The sequence below is a fragment of the Lates calcarifer genome, linkage group LG17 (genome assembly GCF_001640805.2).
Source record: "Lates calcarifer isolate ASB-BC8 linkage group LG17, TLL_Latcal_v3, whole genome shotgun sequence".
NCBI lineage: Eukaryota > Metazoa > Chordata > Actinopteri > Centropomidae > Lates > Lates calcarifer.
Genome location: NC_066849.1, coordinates 13,837,412 through 13,855,724, shown reverse-complemented (window position 1 = coordinate 13,855,724; position 18,313 = coordinate 13,837,412). Strand labels below are relative to the sequence as shown.

General features: G+C 39.5%; 2 protein-coding genes across 4 annotated transcripts; one reads left to right on the top strand and one right to left on the bottom strand.

Annotated features, from left to right (window-relative positions):
- Positions 1-801: 801 nt before the first annotated feature.
- alkal1 (ALK and LTK ligand 1) lies at positions 802-11,178 on the bottom strand. 2 transcript variants are annotated; one of them, XM_051077332.1, is made up of 6 exons: positions 11,076-11,178; positions 8,599-8,880; positions 5,947-6,000; positions 5,151-5,234; positions 3,465-3,538; positions 802-1,344 (listed from the first exon to the last, which is right to left on the bottom strand). In XM_051077332.1, exons 2-5 carry the CDS (start codon positions 8,867-8,869, stop codon positions 3,474-3,476), a joined length of 474 nt encoding a protein of 157 aa, XP_050933289.1. In that variant the 5' UTR covers positions 8,870-8,880; positions 11,076-11,178; the 3' UTR covers positions 802-1,344; positions 3,465-3,473. The 2 variants fall into 2 exon arrangements, with proteins under 2 accessions (XP_050933289.1, XP_018528762.1); XM_018673246.2 differs by lacking the exon at positions 11,076-11,178 and adding an exon at positions 9,223-9,297.
- zgc:153738 (uncharacterized protein LOC558115 homolog) lies at positions 9,230-16,666 on the top strand. Of its 2 annotated transcripts, none has more exons than XM_051077331.1 (19): positions 9,230-9,928; positions 11,853-12,184; positions 12,328-12,447; positions 12,564-12,746; positions 12,845-12,916; positions 12,999-13,204; positions 13,287-13,371; positions 13,465-13,575; positions 13,743-13,818; positions 14,008-14,114; positions 14,228-14,314; positions 14,393-14,454; positions 14,595-14,677; positions 15,003-15,110; positions 15,201-15,400; positions 15,601-15,687; positions 15,791-15,968; positions 16,070-16,308; positions 16,429-16,666. In XM_051077331.1, the coding sequence occupies exons 1-19, from the start codon at positions 9,805-9,807 to the stop codon at positions 16,540-16,542; spliced, it is 2,574 nt and encodes an 857-aa protein (XP_050933288.1). In that variant the 5' UTR covers positions 9,230-9,804; the 3' UTR covers positions 16,543-16,666. The 2 variants fall into 2 exon arrangements, with proteins under 2 accessions (XP_050933288.1, XP_018528761.1); XM_018673245.2 differs by lacking the exon at positions 9,230-9,928 and adding an exon at positions 10,582-10,736 and having other exon boundaries at positions 11,857-12,184.
- Positions 16,667-18,313: the final 1,647 nt, after the last annotated feature.

Here is an 18,313-nt window from a genome sequence, read left to right as displayed (position 1 = left end):
AAATTTAGGAGAGACTCTTGCCAAAGCAATTTGCCAAGTCATTCAAAAGGCAAAACACTGCTTGATGTTATCAAGAGGGAAATAAAACCAGGATTATCCTTACATTAAAATAGCCTATAGCTACACAATATGTTTTAGACAATCTCCATAGAAAACCACAAACATTCAAAATGCCTTTCACATGTGATTACTTAAGGAGTTCACTAAGCATTTGCTGGTCTTATCCAAAGTGTATTTGATTCTGCTGCGCTCGAATTGCTCAACATCCTGTGGAGTCCAAGAGTCCAAGATATCTGACAGCTATGACTGAGTGTGTGATTGCCAGAGACAAACATAAAAATCTGCCAGAAATTTTGCAATGAACTCCAGTTAGAGGAGGGGAATCAGTAATGGGAACACCTGGTCAGAGGGGGAGGGACTGAAGAGACTGCATTAGTGGGGTGCTGAAAACTTAAACAGACACGTTCAAGCCAGAAGGAGAAGAAAAGAGTATTCCCTCTGCAGCAAGTATGTAATGAAACCCAGTTTCGTTCAGTGCGTACTAGAAATTCAAATAACGCTGAGTTGAGGACTATGCATTTTTTTTCCTCAATACTATGGAGACTGGGATAAACGTTGGGACTGTCAAGTATGAAAAGACAATACACACTTAACATATTTTCAATAAGTAGTCCACTCCCCTGAGTGCATCTGCAGTCACACCCATCACACCGAAAATCCTCTACAAGGCTGATCCAACTTTGAATCCTCTTCATATTTTTCCCCTCTTTCACCCTTGTCTCCAATAATAGCAAAATATGCTGTGCTTCAATATTCTTTATTGTTCAATACTGCAGTGCATTATCACCACTGTTGTCATTCCATATGTTCTCACATTGTCAGCAATCACTCAAGTGCCAAATAAAATGTAATGAAGACAATGAGGGAAGCATGAAAAATCTTTCAGACCAGTTTCAGAATATAATATCAGCATAATAGCGGAAGAAGAATTCATATAGAGAGAGAAAAATAAAAGAAAAGCTTTCTCTCCTTAAGATAGAACTTTTATAACCAAAATAATCAGATTTGTAATGATTGTGAAATTATATACATACCATTTCAATAAATAGGTGTATTTAATATTAAATTAATGTTTCCTTACAAATATATGGTACATACAGGTACATTAAAATAAAAAGCAAATCCATTCAAGAACAACCAGCAATGTCCATCAGCATTTTCAGTAATGACAAGAAGAACAACAAAAACAGAAACACTATAAACACAACAATGTTCATATGATTGCTGTGGATTTGAAGGCACTTCCTTGGCAACACATTGATCCCTCTTCCATTATTTTGGAATCTGAAATGAAATTTAAAAAAGACTAGTTAATTAAGTGCAGTTTCTGCATGCTTTAAAGGTGTATTTGAGAGAAAAAAAAACTTCTCTCCACTATTGTCACATCTTGACAACTTAGCCTTCCTGAGGAAGTCATGTTGTCAGCTTCTAAAGACGGTCATTACCTGCCTGCCATTACCTACGTTTCACGATGTTATGTCTAAGCTCACTCAGAAATACTCAGGATGACTAAATAATGAATCACTTAACATGCCTTCAAAAGCCCCACGATTGTGATATACATTTGTCAGATTTCTCAGAACAGTGCGGACAGGATCTTATTATCTGATTCACTTGAGAAACTGAATACCTGAGAATGTGTCAGACTCTTCAATTTTCTTATCACCAGAAATCATATACCACAAAAAAACTCAAATGAACTAAAATGACCACTTGTGCAGATGAGCTCTTTCGCAGCAGTCACTTAACCACCTCAGACCTAATTGCGTTCACTGGGAGCACATGCTTTTACCCATGTTAGATTTAGGATTAGACAGCAGTGAACGCATCAGACCTGCTGTCAGTGAAGATCACCTTAACAAAGGGATGACTATGACTATGTCCAAAATTACTCCACTGACGATAGTCTAAGTTTTTCCTTTGTCTTGAGAACGACTATGTTTAGGTTTGGTGTGTTTAAGGTAAGGAGCATAGAGAGGTGTTTCTGGCAAATAACAAGCAGTCCATTAAAAGATGGATGCATTAGTTATTGTGAAATACTTTGCATAACGTTTAGAAAAAGCTGTGGGATTGTTGCTCATGGAGCAAGAAACACTTTTCATGTCCGTCTACAAGAAGGTGGCAAGACACTGCAATCCAGCTGCACTGGAAAACTCATTTCCAGCTCAGGAATAAAACTCTGGTACACTGGTGCCAGAGCAGCAAGGGACTTTTTATACATGATTATCGAATTAATTTGAGAAGCATTCGATTTCCACCTTTAAGAGGAACCATTATCAGTCACTGGAAAAATTCCTCATAGGGCATTTTTTCAATAAATGGCCAATAATAGCATCAATTTAAGGTTCTTCCCCTTCAGTGTTCTTACAGATGAAGATGAAGTACATGTTTCTGGTATCATAATCGCAGAGAAATTTAAGTGTGAAATATGTCTCTTTCTGGTGGTACTCCTCATGTAAACCTCTGCTCCCTGCCCTGGAGCCATATGTAAGACTCATATGCGTGTGGGGTGAGGGGTGTATGCTTTTATCTTGTCCCAACCTGACTACTGTAATGTATATTAGTGTTAGCCAGGCCTCCCTCTCACACTTATTGTCGGTCCAGAATGCTGTAGCTCGTCTTTTATCAGGATCTCGGAAGCCAGAGCACATTTCCCCTGTACCTTCACTGGCTCCCTTTATGTTTTAGGATTGATTGTAGTATTTTATTGTTTGCCTACAAATCGTTGCTTCTGGTTGTCCCAAGATCAAGACTGAAGCACGGGGGGGATTGTGCCTTTGCAGTTGCATTCTGGAACGAGTTGCCTCTGCACGTTAGGTTGGCTCCTACACTGCCTGTCTTTGAACACATGTTTAGTCTGCAGCATGAGAACTGCTTTTTTATGTTATGGTCTTATTGCTTTCATTATTTTATTGTCTTTTTGTCTTTTAAAAAGGTCTTGTAAATGTAATAATAGCTGAAGCAAAAGCAACTTCAGTCAACCAGCACTGACCCTAAATAAAGGTTAAATTAAGATTAAATACATAAGAGCTTTTCTGACAGGAAAGTGTTTCAGTGTGTCCAACACTAACAAATACTATATTCTTAAAGCATACAAATGTTAGACAGATGTACTACAGATACGTTTCTGATTATGTGAGCATCAGTTTTCTTCAGTTGCACATCAGACACATGTTGGAATAAATCTGACCAAGAGCAACAAAGAAATTCCTCCACGTAATGCTGAAAAAAAGTAATAAATCTATACATACAAATTCATATATGCCTATCTTAGTGAACCATTTATATTTTGACATATTAGAGGATATTGACAGGGAATCAGAGTAAATGTGCATGTTATGCAAACTGAAGCCCACCCAAGGACAGAAAAACAGTAGTTTTAAGTAGTAGTAGTAAGTACTCACATGCAATATCTACGACTGCATGCAGAGTGGACTCATTGCTAATCGTGTTAGCAATCTTGCACATCTTTTGTAATCTGGAAACAAAAAGAGAGAGGGGAAAAGGACATTAACATCATAACATTTTGTTAACATGTTTTTATGGATTTCAAATTCTGCTGAAAACTGAAATACATGTCAGGCGTTTTTAATCCTGATGTTTAAAATAATGCAAATGACCTTGTGTTTTCACAAATTTCATGTACTTGTTGAATCTTACATCCTACAGTATGGCCTGAACAGTACTCAATACATGATAGTGTCAGTCAAAGTGAGAGAAGAAAAAAAAATGTTCATAACAATGGAAAAGACATAAGACGCAGTATTTGACGTCAAAGGTGTTGCAATATGCTAATCCCTAACTGAGCATTTGAAGTTGCAATGATCCTTTAACATGCTATGCATGTAAAGTACACAATCAATCATGTGTTCTAATGTCATCAACAGTAAAATCAGCATGAGAAATGAGCCATAAATGTTGCATTCAACTATTCTCTGCGTCATCCCAGTCTAACGAATGAATCCTGACTGTGACCCACTTGTCGCCTGCATTGTCCACCATTTCTCCCTGTGTGGCGTAAATTGAACTACCTACTGAATGTATCACAACCAGGCAATGATAAGAATTCTTCAAGTCTGTCTTGGTGCTTACTTAACTGCAGCAGAGACAAAAGAGAAAAAAGAGGGGCCTCTGTCTCTGATTCATTTTGTCCGTAGTTAAGGCAGGTCTGGCTAAACAGATATCCATCTGTGACGAGCAAGGATTGTCTGCAATCATTCTCCAATGTCTGATTGACGTCATTTTCTTAATTCCCAACCATAAACATCCCCAAGGAAAGGACTGATCCTTCCGTTTTCAAACTGAAGTTACAGCTTTGGGTGTTCCTGTATCAGCGGTTCCCAACCTGGGGTTTGGGACCCTCTAAGGGTCGCAAGATAAATCTGAAGGACTGAGAACTGATTAACAAGATTGAAAAAAGGAAATAAACATATTCTAATACACATATTTTCTAATATTTGCTTTTTAATTATGAAATTTTGGATAGTTTTGCATCTTCATGATTCCAACACAATGATGGGGACATCATTCTTTGGTTTAACTGCTTGTGAATCACAGAAATATGCAACCTTTTACAAAGCCAAAGGATGAGAAATAAACATAGCTTTTCTTTAAAGGGTGATACGCCAAAGCCGTTGGGAATCACAGTTTTTTTTTTTTTTATATCAACCTGTCATAGATCTGCATTTAATTAGAGAAGGCAATTATCAGAATTTTTCAGCTTTTCAAATCCTTGAAATCCTACACATCTGCTGTTAGGACATCAATTTGCAATTCATAATGCTTTTCCATGATCGAAGGGAAGCTTAAAGCCACAAAAAAGTATTCATGGCTGAATATGCATCAATAGAATTAAAGCTTGGGGAAAAAAAACATCCTTAGATATGAATTATTGAGAGTTTAGTGCTGGGTGTGGTTTGACCATATGGGTTTTGTCAATAACGCACCAACTGTCATTAGAAACTGATACAAATATCTAAAATTCCTGATTTTTAAGGCCTTTAAAGCATAATACTTATAAGAAAATATGGCATATCAGACATTTGAGTACATTTGAAAAAGAGCAACAGAAGAGGAAAGGGCATACATACATTGTGGTGTTGAGCAATCCCTTGTGTTGTGATAAAGTCTATGAAAGTGTGTTCTGCACTCCGACGAGAACTTGACTGGTCCTGCTTAATAGAAAAGGTCTCATCAGCCAAAATGAAAAGGATTTCAAGGGATTCATTATTTCCTCTTTATCCAGTGTGCTAGTATAACCACACCACAAGGCCATAGTGAGTTTTTTTTAAATAATTAATTGATTGAGAAATAAAAAGAAAAAAGAAGACAAATCACAAAGAGAAAGTGAACAGCACACTATCACAGAAATTGTTAAGGAGTCAGGGTTCAACCGGACTTAGTGAACAGAAGAATTAAGTCTTCAATTATAATCACCTCTAAGAGTTTCTGCACCAACATTTAAGCCTCCAGATTTTCACACCAATAATGAAGCCTACTCATAGGTCCTGAGACAAATAATCAGCTTAACCTTGCACTGCCTTCAAATTAATTCTGGCAGCTTTAAACCATGTGCTGTTTTCTCTGCACTACTGCCCTATAGCTAAGCCAGACCCTCCTTTGACCCACAGAAGTGCCGGTGTTTATAGAGCTTTCTATGCCTTAAGCATACTGTATTGCTGGCTTGCAGGCATGAAAATGATTTTCTCAAAGGGGCAAACCTAAAAAATGTCCAGCCAAAAGTTGCATGGGAAACGTGCCAAATATGCTCTAAAAGATGTTTGCCAGATAAAACAGTTTTGCAATGTCTGGAAAGGATGGCAGCGAAATGAAAACAAGGTTGAAACTTGGCACTTGTGATGCTGTCTTCAATGGTAATTTTCTTACCTGTGAAATGCTGAATGAATTTGCCTTTCATGTTTACATCTCTAGGAACAATTTCTGGAAGAGAAAATCACTGTTAGCTTGTCAATCAACAGTTATTTTGCATCAGCTTGCCAAAAGTTACAAAGTAACAATGATGAATATGACATTGTCAAAGTCACCTCCCCTGCATCTATCATTGTTAATCAGGAAGATTCTCTATATGACCACTGATGCATGATCAACATCCTTGATGATTTGGCTGCATCAGAATTACGTTACTGCACTAACTGCATCTTATATAGATATCATTTCTAAACGCAGCACCCTAGGTGAATTTTCATTCTGCACCATCAGTGGTGCAGCATATGTATTATTTCTATGATGTACCTACATCTTTACATTACTCTCTATGCAGATCTGGTGTCAGTGGAGGCATTTCATAAAGTCTAGATGAACATCAACTAACCCTCTCTCTACTCAGTGTCCACACAGGCAATGCATGCAACTGTCTGATAACACAACGGCCATGCTAACAGGCTAAAGAGATTATTGTATGGGGGGTGGGGGGTTGTTAATGCTCATCAGAATTAGTCCATGCTACTTGGCTAACATTACATTAGCCTCCCAGCCCCAGGAACATGTAATGCTGTAACTGCATATAACTGCAGCAGAAGGATAGAAGATAACAGTGTAGCCAATTTGAAAGCAATCATAGGATGTCATTTTAAATGCTTTAAAGTCTGAATATACAGTGATGTCAAAACAAACCACACTAGTATCCATACTATTTAAAAGAATAAACACACTTGCATATATTTACTGCATATTTTACACTTTAAAGAAGAGGTATGGACATGTCACAAGCCAAACCGCAGATATGAGGAGTGATAATGGCAGCCAGGGTTACACAAAGTCAGCTTATGTGGTTTTACTGCATGAGGTCTGCTTACTGTATTTCCTGGGCATTGATAAATGCATGTTAACAACAATAAAATACAAAAGTCTTAGGCAGCCACTCTAAAGCTTACTTCTTGTGCCATACATATGAAAAGAGAAACCACAACAGTTAAAGCCAGTTATAAAATAAATGTGTTCCCTTACATTACGTCTGTCTTGTCATAGATGTCATTTTGATGACACAGCCACTGCTTTTGAGGAAACACACAGGGACAACTATAGGGTGAACACATCAGTGGGTTCACAGATGTTTCTCCTTCCCCCTCATTGTGTTCAAAAACATCTATCCTTGCGTGACCATGGATCGTTGGTAGTGTCACACGCACCAGTTGCTAATATGCTGCTTTTAATATCCTCAAAAGATAAATTCCATCCAGCCAGTGGTCTGAGAAAGGTACTTTTCCAATTGCATAAGCTGGGGCCGAGACTTTGAGCTGTACGACGCCTGTGCAACATCTCTAAAACATGATCTAATTGATAGTGACGGTAGAGAGAGAATCTGAAATTGCAGTAAACAACACAATGTGTCCTCTGCACTTGTACTCACCCAGGAGGTACAGTCTTGGACTATCAGTTCATTTTGCCTTTTGCTGCAGTAATAACAGTCACTATACATAAAAGGATTTTGTAGCTCCCTTGTCTTTATTACAGTTTGACAGTTTGGGCATACCCTCTGTTTTGGATCTCAGATAATTGAAGAGATATGTATCACAGATTTACTTAAATAGCTTAATCCCAGTCTGGACATGATGTTTTATTTAAGCCAATAAAGGCTGAGCTACACCAAGCACATTCTCACTTGGCAGAGACCTCAAATACATCTTAAGCACCATTTAGTTCAGGGGAAATGATTGACTGAAGATTAATTTCAGGGAGAATAATACTTAATGTCAATTTGTTTGGGTAAGATTTAAAAACTCAATTCACCAACATGCTCTAGACTCTTTTTTTATACAGACAAATGAAGTCTTTAAAGTCTCTTCATCATTCCACAATTACAGTCAAAGGCAGTGTTTGAGTAACAGTGACTGTGATGCAGTCGCTGCCATAAATTACATGGATGTGACACAGCCCAGCCAAACCTGTCTCTCTGCTCTGCCTGACACGTCTCTCGGAGATGCTCACGATTGGAGATGCTTTCTGGGACGTCATAACGTGTTAGTGCGCGCATGTGGGGTGGTCATCATTCATGTTTAAGATTGTGAATCATACTGAATGAATCATTCACAAGTTTAGTGCTCCTCCTATGTGAATTCAGAGTACCTATCCACATCTCTGTCCATCAGTCAATCACAGTTTGAATGAAGAAGGGATACGTTCAAGGCATGTGCCAAAAAGGTATGTCTCGGAAATAAGAACACCACTTACGATAAAAGTGACACGACCTCTTTGCCTTACATGAAGCATACCTGCATAATATGTATTATAGAACTACTTTAAAATTGAGCTGGATGTTTGAGGACAGAAAGACCTGGATACTGCACCCTGTCTTTTAATCATACTCTTGCCAAATACTATTTATTAATGGGCAAACCTAATTTTCAGTTCCATATTTCTTTAATTGACATGCACCCACCAAGTTTCATTCAGACAAACTTAATAAGGCTCCTAAATGAGATGTACAGCACAGACCAGACCATTGACAGCTGTCTCCCACAGTAAAATGGGGATTATGCTTTCATCATCAGGACCTAAAAATAAATCTTATCAGCTTACCTATGAGTCTACTGTTATCCAGCCTTGGAACATAGAAAGGCTTTTCACGGGAGGAGAACTTCATGTCTTGTGCTGAAGTGAAGAGTCCACTGTTACAGCGCCTGGAGACGGGTTTGTCCCGTTGCTGGCTGTCTCTTATAACCTGTAAGATTAGATCCAACAGGGTCCTTCTTTCTTTCTGCTTGACCTCCTTGCTGTCCATGCACTGGCCCGAGGTGATGAGCAGAAAGAAGATAGTCAACAGTATGTGCCATTTCCTCTCCACCTGCATGACTTCACTGTCTGAAAACATATGCAAATAAGTTCTGTTACACAGGAGTTACATGGATTTCTATAAATCAAGCAATTATGTGTTTTGTTCTAACAACCAAAAAGATAGCTGTGCACTTGCAGGCATCATGCTTAAGCCCAGCAGATGTATCAGTAATGCTTGCCAGCTGAGATCCCTCACACTCCCAAAATTACTCAAAAAAATGTCCATGTCAGAGGTAACATACATAGCCTCTAAAAGTGGAATGAATCACCAGAAATGGTCTGGTGCAATCCACTTTACGCGGCAGTCGCATTTTTTCTGGTTTAATACATGGGCTAAAAGAAATGTAGTTAATCTAACTTTAGACTTACTAGTTTAGGCGTTATAGATGCTTATGTCCTGGAGAGTGGACACAGTTGTCTTCAGCAAATTCTTCCAGGCGTTGTCTGTGGTCCCGATAGGAGAGAGAGAGAACAGCCAGCAGATTGTGCTCACCAGCGTCTTTCTTGAAATAATGCGTCCCTATTTATACGAGGAGCCACCTTCTTGAAGGTAATACAATCGATTTCGAGTGGGTGGTAAAGCAATGTTGACATCTTTGGTGCAATTTCTTCCAGTGGCATTCGCTCACTTTGGCATGCGCCCCTCCTTTACGCACCAAAACATCACCGGTTGTAGTTTTACAGAACTCTGAAACACCGGATAAAAAACGACCCTTTTCCAGACAGAGTGATGGTTTAACGTTTAAGAAAGAGCCCAACTGAAATTTCCATTGAAAAATAAATTAAAAAAAACCAAACAAACAGACGACAAAGACCGCGGTGCGACAGCGTGCAAGAAAGTAGTTTTCCAAATAGAGCAACTTGTTGGATGTTGGATGCAGAGAAGGGAAGAATCTGTGGGCCTGTAAGCTTCTAGCTGACCTGACAGCGTGTCGATGTTTTTGTTCACCGATGTCCAAGTCTTGTGACCGCCTAAGCGCTGCAGAGAATGCGCCTCCAGGAACAGCTACCCGCCTGTTTTCCACCCATGAACATAAATCTATCATTGTGGTAGAGCTTCTAAGAACCGTGACACTCGAGGGTACATTTAAAAATGCGTTTGAAAGATACTCAAGAAAGTTAGTGGACTTTTGGTTCAGTTGTTTGAGTTAAAAGTCACCCCTTTAAAGACTTCCAGCGTACTGTAAATGAGTGTAATGATTAATTAATGTCTGAAGTCTGCAGGTTGGATCATATTTTCATCTGTCATTTATAGTGGGAATGAATTCGGCTACAGCTCCATTTATATTTGCCGAGATGTAGTCTGGTTCTTGAAGCAATACACTGCATTTGCACTGTGCATGCATCTCATTACAAGATACAGTGTATTAGACAAGAGCCGTATCTTCACTGACAAGAAGGACGTCACCTGGTGGTGTCTCACTTGTTGCGCACAGAAGTGATGTGGCTCTATTAAGCTTTATTAATAACAAAAGTACTCATTTTCCCGTGTGTTAGACTTGTGATTTCTATGAGAAAGGTAAGAAGGGAAAAATCCTGAGTTGTATTATTATTATTATTATTATTGTTGTTGTTGTTGTTGTTGTCAGTAGTAGTGATAGCAGCAGTAATACTATTTCATAAAAATATAAATGTAAAAAGTCCGTTTGATTTCCACCGATTAAAAAGGTTAATTGAAGAAAAAATAATAAAATAAATTACCAACTTCCGGAATGACTGTTACTATGGAGACGGGCCGAGCACAGTGTCAACTTGGGGAAGCTGACCTCATGTTTGACACACTCAGGCTAACTTTAGTTAAATTTAACACAGTGTAACTTGTTTTGTTATTTGATAAGAGTGGAAACATCGCCTACCTCTGGGGACAGAGACATGTCGCAAAGGTAAACTTGCCAGCAGCCACTGTCGTTATTATTGTGTAGCCAGCGGCTACCGTAATATAACGTTAGCTTTTCAAACGTAACTTTAGCTAGTTAGCCGGTTTTGTGCAAACAACAGCGGCAATGTTAAAGCAAAGTTGCACTGTCATGCAGTGCGAAATACGCGAAAATATAGACTAATATTTTTTGTGACAGTCTTGTTCATTTGAATGCACTATAGCAATGACTCTTCAATGTATAACTTAGAAATGTGAAATCGGCGTAACCTTAGTTAGCATCAAACAACTCGACAGAAAGCAACACAAGTGAATAAAATAAAGTATTTTAGAGTGATTTCCATACCTCATTTAAGGCAGCAGGGTGGCAGCAGTGACTAACAATATGGCAACAATAATGACACGTGATGCTGCTACTGAATCAATCCTGGCACTGACTCCTCAGTTACGGTGACACTCCTGCTGCCTAAATAGGCAGTTTGACCTATGTTGTTAGCTAACCTTGTTTCCCTCCAAATTCAAAGCTTTGTTACTCTTAAACTTTTAACTCAGACGACGTGCTCACAGTTACACTCTGTCTAAAAACAACATTTATGTCCCCATGCTACTGAAACAGGTTTATTTTGCTGTAACACCCCTTCTGTACATAGGCTACTGGCCATTAAGTAATTTCTACCAAATGTTTGTTACTGTTTCTTCATTGCATAAGAACACTGTGAAAACACAAAGAGATCATTTTACACTTGAGAGACTGTAACTTTGGAAGACATCCACTCGATTTGACTAAGGCCGAGTGCTGAAGCCTCAGATTAAACTTTTGAATACATTTTTGCACAGGAGAAAAACTGTTTTTGTCTGCCATCACTTAGGGATCTCTCAATGACCATTATGAGCAGGGAGAATAATTACAACAAGCAAAACTTCTTCCAGTGTTTTATATGGGTGCCTGACAATTGTTTTAAGACAGACTTGGAAAAACTTGGAACATTTTCCAAAAATGCAAAAGACCCAGAAAGGAACAAAAATGAATCTTTCATCTTATTATTTTTCATGGATTTAATTGTTTTTCTATGAATTAGGTGTGGCCTACATAAGTAAATATCAACACATTGTTTCCACTTTTCCAGGACATACAATGAGCTGTGGGCAGATGCCCAGTTAGAGCTGAGCCGCCTGCTAACCGAGGAGCTGCCTGCTGAGCCCCCTCGTCCAGAGAAGGACAGAGTTGTGTTCTTCCAGCGTCTAGCCATGCTTTATGTGCGCTACATCCAAATCTTCAGACAGCTGGAGAAGGTCTATGACCAGGTGGTCCACCCTCAGAAGAGACGAGTTATTCGGGTGATTCTTGATGGTGTGATGGGAAGGGTGTTAGAGCTGAAGAATGAAATGGTGGAAAAAGAGTATTCAGAGTACCACTACATGGATGACGTTCTTCACGACTTGAAGCTCAGACCTGTGAGTTTCATTTTCAAGAGCAAGATTAAACAGGGATTTCTGAGACATGAATAAAGTTACACTGACTTATCCACATCAGACATCGGATTTAGCAGGGATGTCTCCTCATAACGCAACAGCTTTTTTCTTTGTTGTCACTTTAGGCAGATCTTGAGATCCCTATCCCTTGCTATTTCATCACTGAGCTCAACAAAGAGCTCCACGAACAGAAGACGATGCTGGCAGACATCCTTAAAATGGTGGAGGTTACTGAGAGCCCGGAAGTGAGTTGAAAAGACACCACATTTTAGTTACAGCCTGTATGTCTTTATTATTTTATTTTGTTACAAAAATGTGTTGCAGTAGGAAAAATAAATTACAAGTTTCATTCATTCAACAGTCTCTAATGGTCAGTGATATGAGTCAAGAGGAAGCCATTAAGATCATTCAAGTGGCAGAGAGAGCCCGCCAAGGACGCTTGAGGGCAAAGCTGAACGAAGAGAGCAGGAATATGAACAGGATGTACAGGGCCAAAGATCCTGGAACAGCTGGCCTTGAGTTAGCTGCTGTCTGCATTCAGAAGGTCCTCTGTTAGCAACATAATGGTTCATTCCATTTTTCTCTGCCTCTGTTCTTGTGTCATATTTCATGCTGATAGATTTGGTTTAATGTCATTTGTAGGTGTGGAGGGGCTACATACAGAGGAAGAGGGCAAAGATTTCTCGGGATGAAGAAATGATTTTTCTTGGAATGGTGAGTAAAATTGGCTTGTTAACTTTATGCAACTTTACTGTATATTGACATATACAGTGTGTTTTGGTCACTCCCATCTTAGGTCATGGATCCCAAATACCGAGTGCCATGCCCTGCAGAAGTCGCTGCCCAGGCCAGTGAAGCTTCTATGCGGATTAAACAGGAGGAGCATGAGGAAGACTATCAAAAGTCAATAGTAGCTGTCACAAAACAGCTACGAGATGTGGAGGGTCATGACATAAGCAAGACAATGAAAGAACAAATCCGACAGTGGTTCATTGAATGCCGGTAAGATGGCACAGAGGAGCTTATTTGCTAATCAGGTAGTTTTGATCCCACTTTTTTCCTCATGTGCGTGTTTTGTTAACAGTGACGCTACCGGATCTTTTCCCGACTACCCTGATGAAGAGGATGGAGGCTCAGCTCTCATTTTGGCAGAAAAAAACCCTCAGCAGGTAAAACACACCCTCAGTCAACACAGTTTATTGCATATTTTTTCAGTAGTTTGCAGAAGGAGAACACTGTTTGGTGGCCATTTATTTTTTCAGTTAAAGGAAGAAATTGCTGCAAAAGAAGAGGAGGATTCAAACAACAAGCCAAAAGGGAAGGAGGAAAAGAAGGAAAAGGGGAAAAAGAACAAGGGGAAAGATGAAGAAGAGGTAAGTTCTTACAGTTGTATTGAATTAATTTTATTCACTCAATATAACTGAGTAAATTCTGGTGTTATCAGCCTTTTTTTTTTTTTAAATCGAAAAAAGATAGATAGAGTTTCACTCCTTTTTGCTGCACATTCGCTGAACCACTATAACTTTATTTTCAACTACAGGAGGAGGAGGCAGGTTTGAAGATGCTACCTTCAGCTTTTCTGTCAGACTTGGAAGTAGGAAACAAAACCTTTGTAGGTATGTTTAAATTTAGGTGAAGATATGCTTTGTTTAACGCCAGTTTTAGAGTATGTTGTTTTGATAGGCACATGCAAAATAACTATACAACAAAGTTTTTCTGTGGTCTGGCCAGTTGCCACCTTTCAGTGTATAGTAAGATGTTAGCTGTTTGTGATAAAACTTGAAATGAATGTTTGTCATTCTCAGATTTTTGGCAAACCCGCAATGAGTCTAAAAATTTCAGCCAGAGACATGATGTAGAGCTGATCAAGGAAGAAAAGAGGAAAGTCATTGAGGCAGAGATTCGAGTACAGGTGATGCTGATGTCACTACTGTAATTTTTGCAGGCCGATACAGTCACCGGTGTTAAAAAGTGTTAATAGCACCACCTGTTACCGTACTCAGTGGTCCGTTCTGTTTGTATCAGGTAGATGAGCAGATGAGACAAGAGCTGGCTGAATGGAAGCTAGCTGTGGATAAAGAGAGGGGTGGTAAAACCAAAGGAAATGCAAAGGTACTAAAGTAAAAAACAGATCATTTTGTATACCGATTTTTTTCAACTGCCTACTGATAATATTTTTTCACTTCACAGAAAAAGAAAGGATCTAAGAGTGGAAAGAAGAAGAAAAAGGAGAAGGATCTGACAGCTGATAGGTGAGGTCACACATATAGAGTCTATATGTGGTGAACTTAATGACCTGTGTAATTTTTAGTGCAGAACTGAGTTGAAGTCTATAAATTAGTTGATGCAAATGGTGGAGAAAACGATTACATGATTTATTCACGTCTGCTAGGACTCTTGAGTCTCTGTGTCAGGAGCTGGTGGAACAGGGCTTGTTGAAAAAGGCAAAAAATGTTAGGCTGCAGGATTACTTGGGTAAGGCTTTGTATATTCTTTGTGTAGACTGCTGTGCTATCTTTCAGAGCCGTTTTTGTCTTATGATCATAATTGTATGTGTGCTTTTAATATGACTGCAATCAATGTGTTGTCACAGTACAGAATTCTCTCGTAATTGGGCACTTTGTATCAGTCTAGGTATCTGTGAGTTATGTAGTGGTGTGCTGCCCTCTTCTGGTTTGTGATTGCAAAAACACTATGATCACAGCGAACAATCTCTACCACCTTTGTGGTCAGAATGCAGTTTTCCTAACCCTGCAGATTAATAACTACTGGTGTAATAGTTGTTTCCTCCTGTTCCTAGGCGACTATAGCTACCTTGGAACAACACTCAGGCAAAATGACATTGAGCCCATGCCATCATTGTCAGATGTGCGACAAGTCTTGTCCCTATATGCAATTTTGCCATTAGGTATGAAAACCATTCACTCATGTTTAAGGTAAATAAATACATAACTGAAAAACTGTGTGAGGATGGATACAAGATGTGTGTTGTTTACAGGTTCACAGGAGGTGCATGAGAAGGCTCCTCTGATAAAGGCCATCCTACTGGCAGGGCCTGCAGGCGTAGGTAAGAAGATGTTGATCCATGCAATCTGCCATGAGACAGGTGCCAACCTGTTCGATCTGTCACCTCTGAACACGGCAGGAAAGTATCCAGGCAAGAGTGGCCTCGCTATGATGCTTCACATGGTCTTTAAGGTGAGACACCGGTATACAAAGGAACCCAGTGCCATTGCCATTTAAGCAAGTTTATAATAATTGTGAAGTTCTTAGAAAAAGCAGTTAATCAAACCAGATCTGAACAATGTTTTCTCACCAAAAAGTTTCAGTGTAAACCATGATATAGACCATGATATTAAGTTTTGAAAATGCTGTTCTTCATAATCATCGTTGCACAGGTTGCAAGACTGCTGCAGCCTTCAGTAATATGGATTGAAGATGCAGAGAAAATGTTCTACAAGAAAGTTCCCAAGGAAGAAAAAGAGGTACTCCTGAACATGATGTCCTCTGGATGGCATCAGTATGTTGCACTAATGTTTCAGTTATTTAGTCACACTGTGATTTTAACTGTTCAATGTATGTAAACAGTTGGACCCTAAGCGGTTGAAGAAAGATTTGCCCAAGTCCCTTAAGTTGATCAAAGGGGAGGATCGTGTTCTGATAGTAGGAACAACCAAGGACCCTCTAAGTGCTGATATTAAGTCACTGTGTAAAATGTACAGCAAAATCATCCTCATCCCAAGACCTGACTACGGCTCAAGATACAGTAAGAAAAGACACAATACAAAATAAATTCATTTTTGGCAATTATGACTGTGGTATTTACAAAGCTGATATGAAAAATGAGCTTTCTGACTCTGCCCTTAGTCTTGTGGAAGCAACTGATCAAAATGCAGGGAGGTGAGGTAACCAAGGCCCTGGACCTCAGCTCTCTCGCCAAGATTTCTGATGGCTACACTCCAGGTCACATGGTCCAGGTGATCCAGAGCGTCATCACCAAGCGTCGCGTCCTGCAACAGGCAAACAGACCCCTGACCGCTGCAGAGTTTGTTGCTCCTTTAGCCAAGATTGACCCAGTATTTCAGGAAGAGGAAGAGGCCCTCAAAGTACAGTGGATATGCCATATAGAAGTTTTCATTACATTTTCATGACTATGATTGTTTTAGTGTCATTTTATTGTAATGTAAACATATGCTTGCTTATACTTCTTTCTTGCATGTCACCAGAACTGGTATGCAAAGACTCCGCTGGGAAAGAAGAGGATTAAGGCTGCCACAGGAAAGGAAGAAGAAGATGCCCCTGTTAAAGGAAAAGATGCAAAGAAGAAAGGGAAAAAATAAGCTGAATGTATTTAAGTATTTATTGAAGCTTGTTTATGAAGAGACCTGTGATGAGGTCAACACTGTCCCTCTTAATCCCCATGAAATAAATAGAAAATTGAATAAAAAGTTAGGTTTTTCTGTATTTGAGGATGCATTGAGATGCCTGTTTTACTGCACACCACAAATAGCACTTCATACAGCTCATAAAGGAAGGTGCTAACACCTGTCTTGTGACCAAATTCAGAGTTCCTCTAGTAAGAGCATAAATTGCCTTTCTATTTGTGTTCTTATCACTAATTAAATCTCAGCATTGTGTACTATGCCCATGATACACTGTAAACCTTGTCACACCTATTTCCTTCATGGGTAGGGGTAAGGGAATGACATGCAGCAAATGCTCTGGCCTGCTTGGAGCAGTACTGGAGACTTGTTGCTCTTAGGCCCGTACCACTCAGGTTGCTCTGGATGACTGATCCTTGAAATATTTACCTCAATAACGTGACCTATCGTAGGCGCTTGTGTGCCTCCAATCAACCACACACTCTATAATAAGATCTAAGATAAGTCCAGTGGCCTGACTCCTATGGCTATAGATAAGAGACCCAAGGCCACACTGTAATTAGACATGCCAAGATTGTCTGTTTCATTTACTACAGTCAAGGGCATCTAATGTTTTTACTGTATGGCTACAGCTGCCTGGTTATGATTCTTGGTTAGGAGTACTACATTTGGGATGTTGCTGACAGAAACACTACCATTATGGTCTTACATCATCACCTGGATTAATAGTTTTTTAGGGGGACCTAGTCTGGAGCCATAATTAGATGATGAGTGTAGGTGCATGTTTGAATGTTACATGTGCTCAACAGTCCTATATTCCTTTATTATGACCGCCGCAAGGTGTAGAGAGTCTGGATCAGAGGAAATGTGACACAGGAGGGGGGGTGTTTCCAAACACGGATCCAGAAGCTTAGGTGGAGAGTTCAGCTGTTTTGTCGAGTTCTAAATTCACTCAACACATCCTCACATTGCCTTTAACATTTCTCTATTTTTAGCTGATGTGCACCATCAATAGCATGCTGCACACGTGAAGGCCCACATTTCAAGACGTCAAGCTGATCTGCTTGTTGTCTTCAATGTCACAGGACATGGTTTTTCATCTTTTTCTTTAAGGAATATCATCCTCTCTAGAAATTGGCATTAAATCACCATAAAGAGCTACAAATTTAATCCAACAAAATACAAAATGTTCTGTTGGGGGTACATAACCAAAAAATCTTTATATGTGCCTAAACTGACAGTTGACTCCACCCCATGGAGAAAACTGTCAAAACCTTTATAACGAACAGGCTGCTGGAGACTAGTTTGCTTCTGTGGGCCACCATTCTCCTCTCAGTGACGACAAGTTGTTTTGTATGCCCCAGCAGGACTGCACAGGGATTATCCTGTCTATAGAGTTTCACTGGACTTAGGAGTTCTCTGTGGCACATGGAACTGTCTGTCAAACTGAATTGAACACAATGCTGAGCAGTGCTGGCTTTGTTCTGTCTGGATGGCTGAATGAGGGAACCCCACAAACTCAAACACAGTATATGTTGTTGGTTATAATGCTAACTGAAAACTTCAGTCCCACATATCTTGGAGAAGGAAGAGGAGAGTTAATTGGCATAATCAGTCAGTGTAGGTGAAATGGACATTTGCAATGCTGCTGTGTTTTTCTAAATGTTTTGTTGTTTTCAGTCTGAAGGCTTTGGTTGTATACAGTAGTCAACTACTGTCACTGACTCTG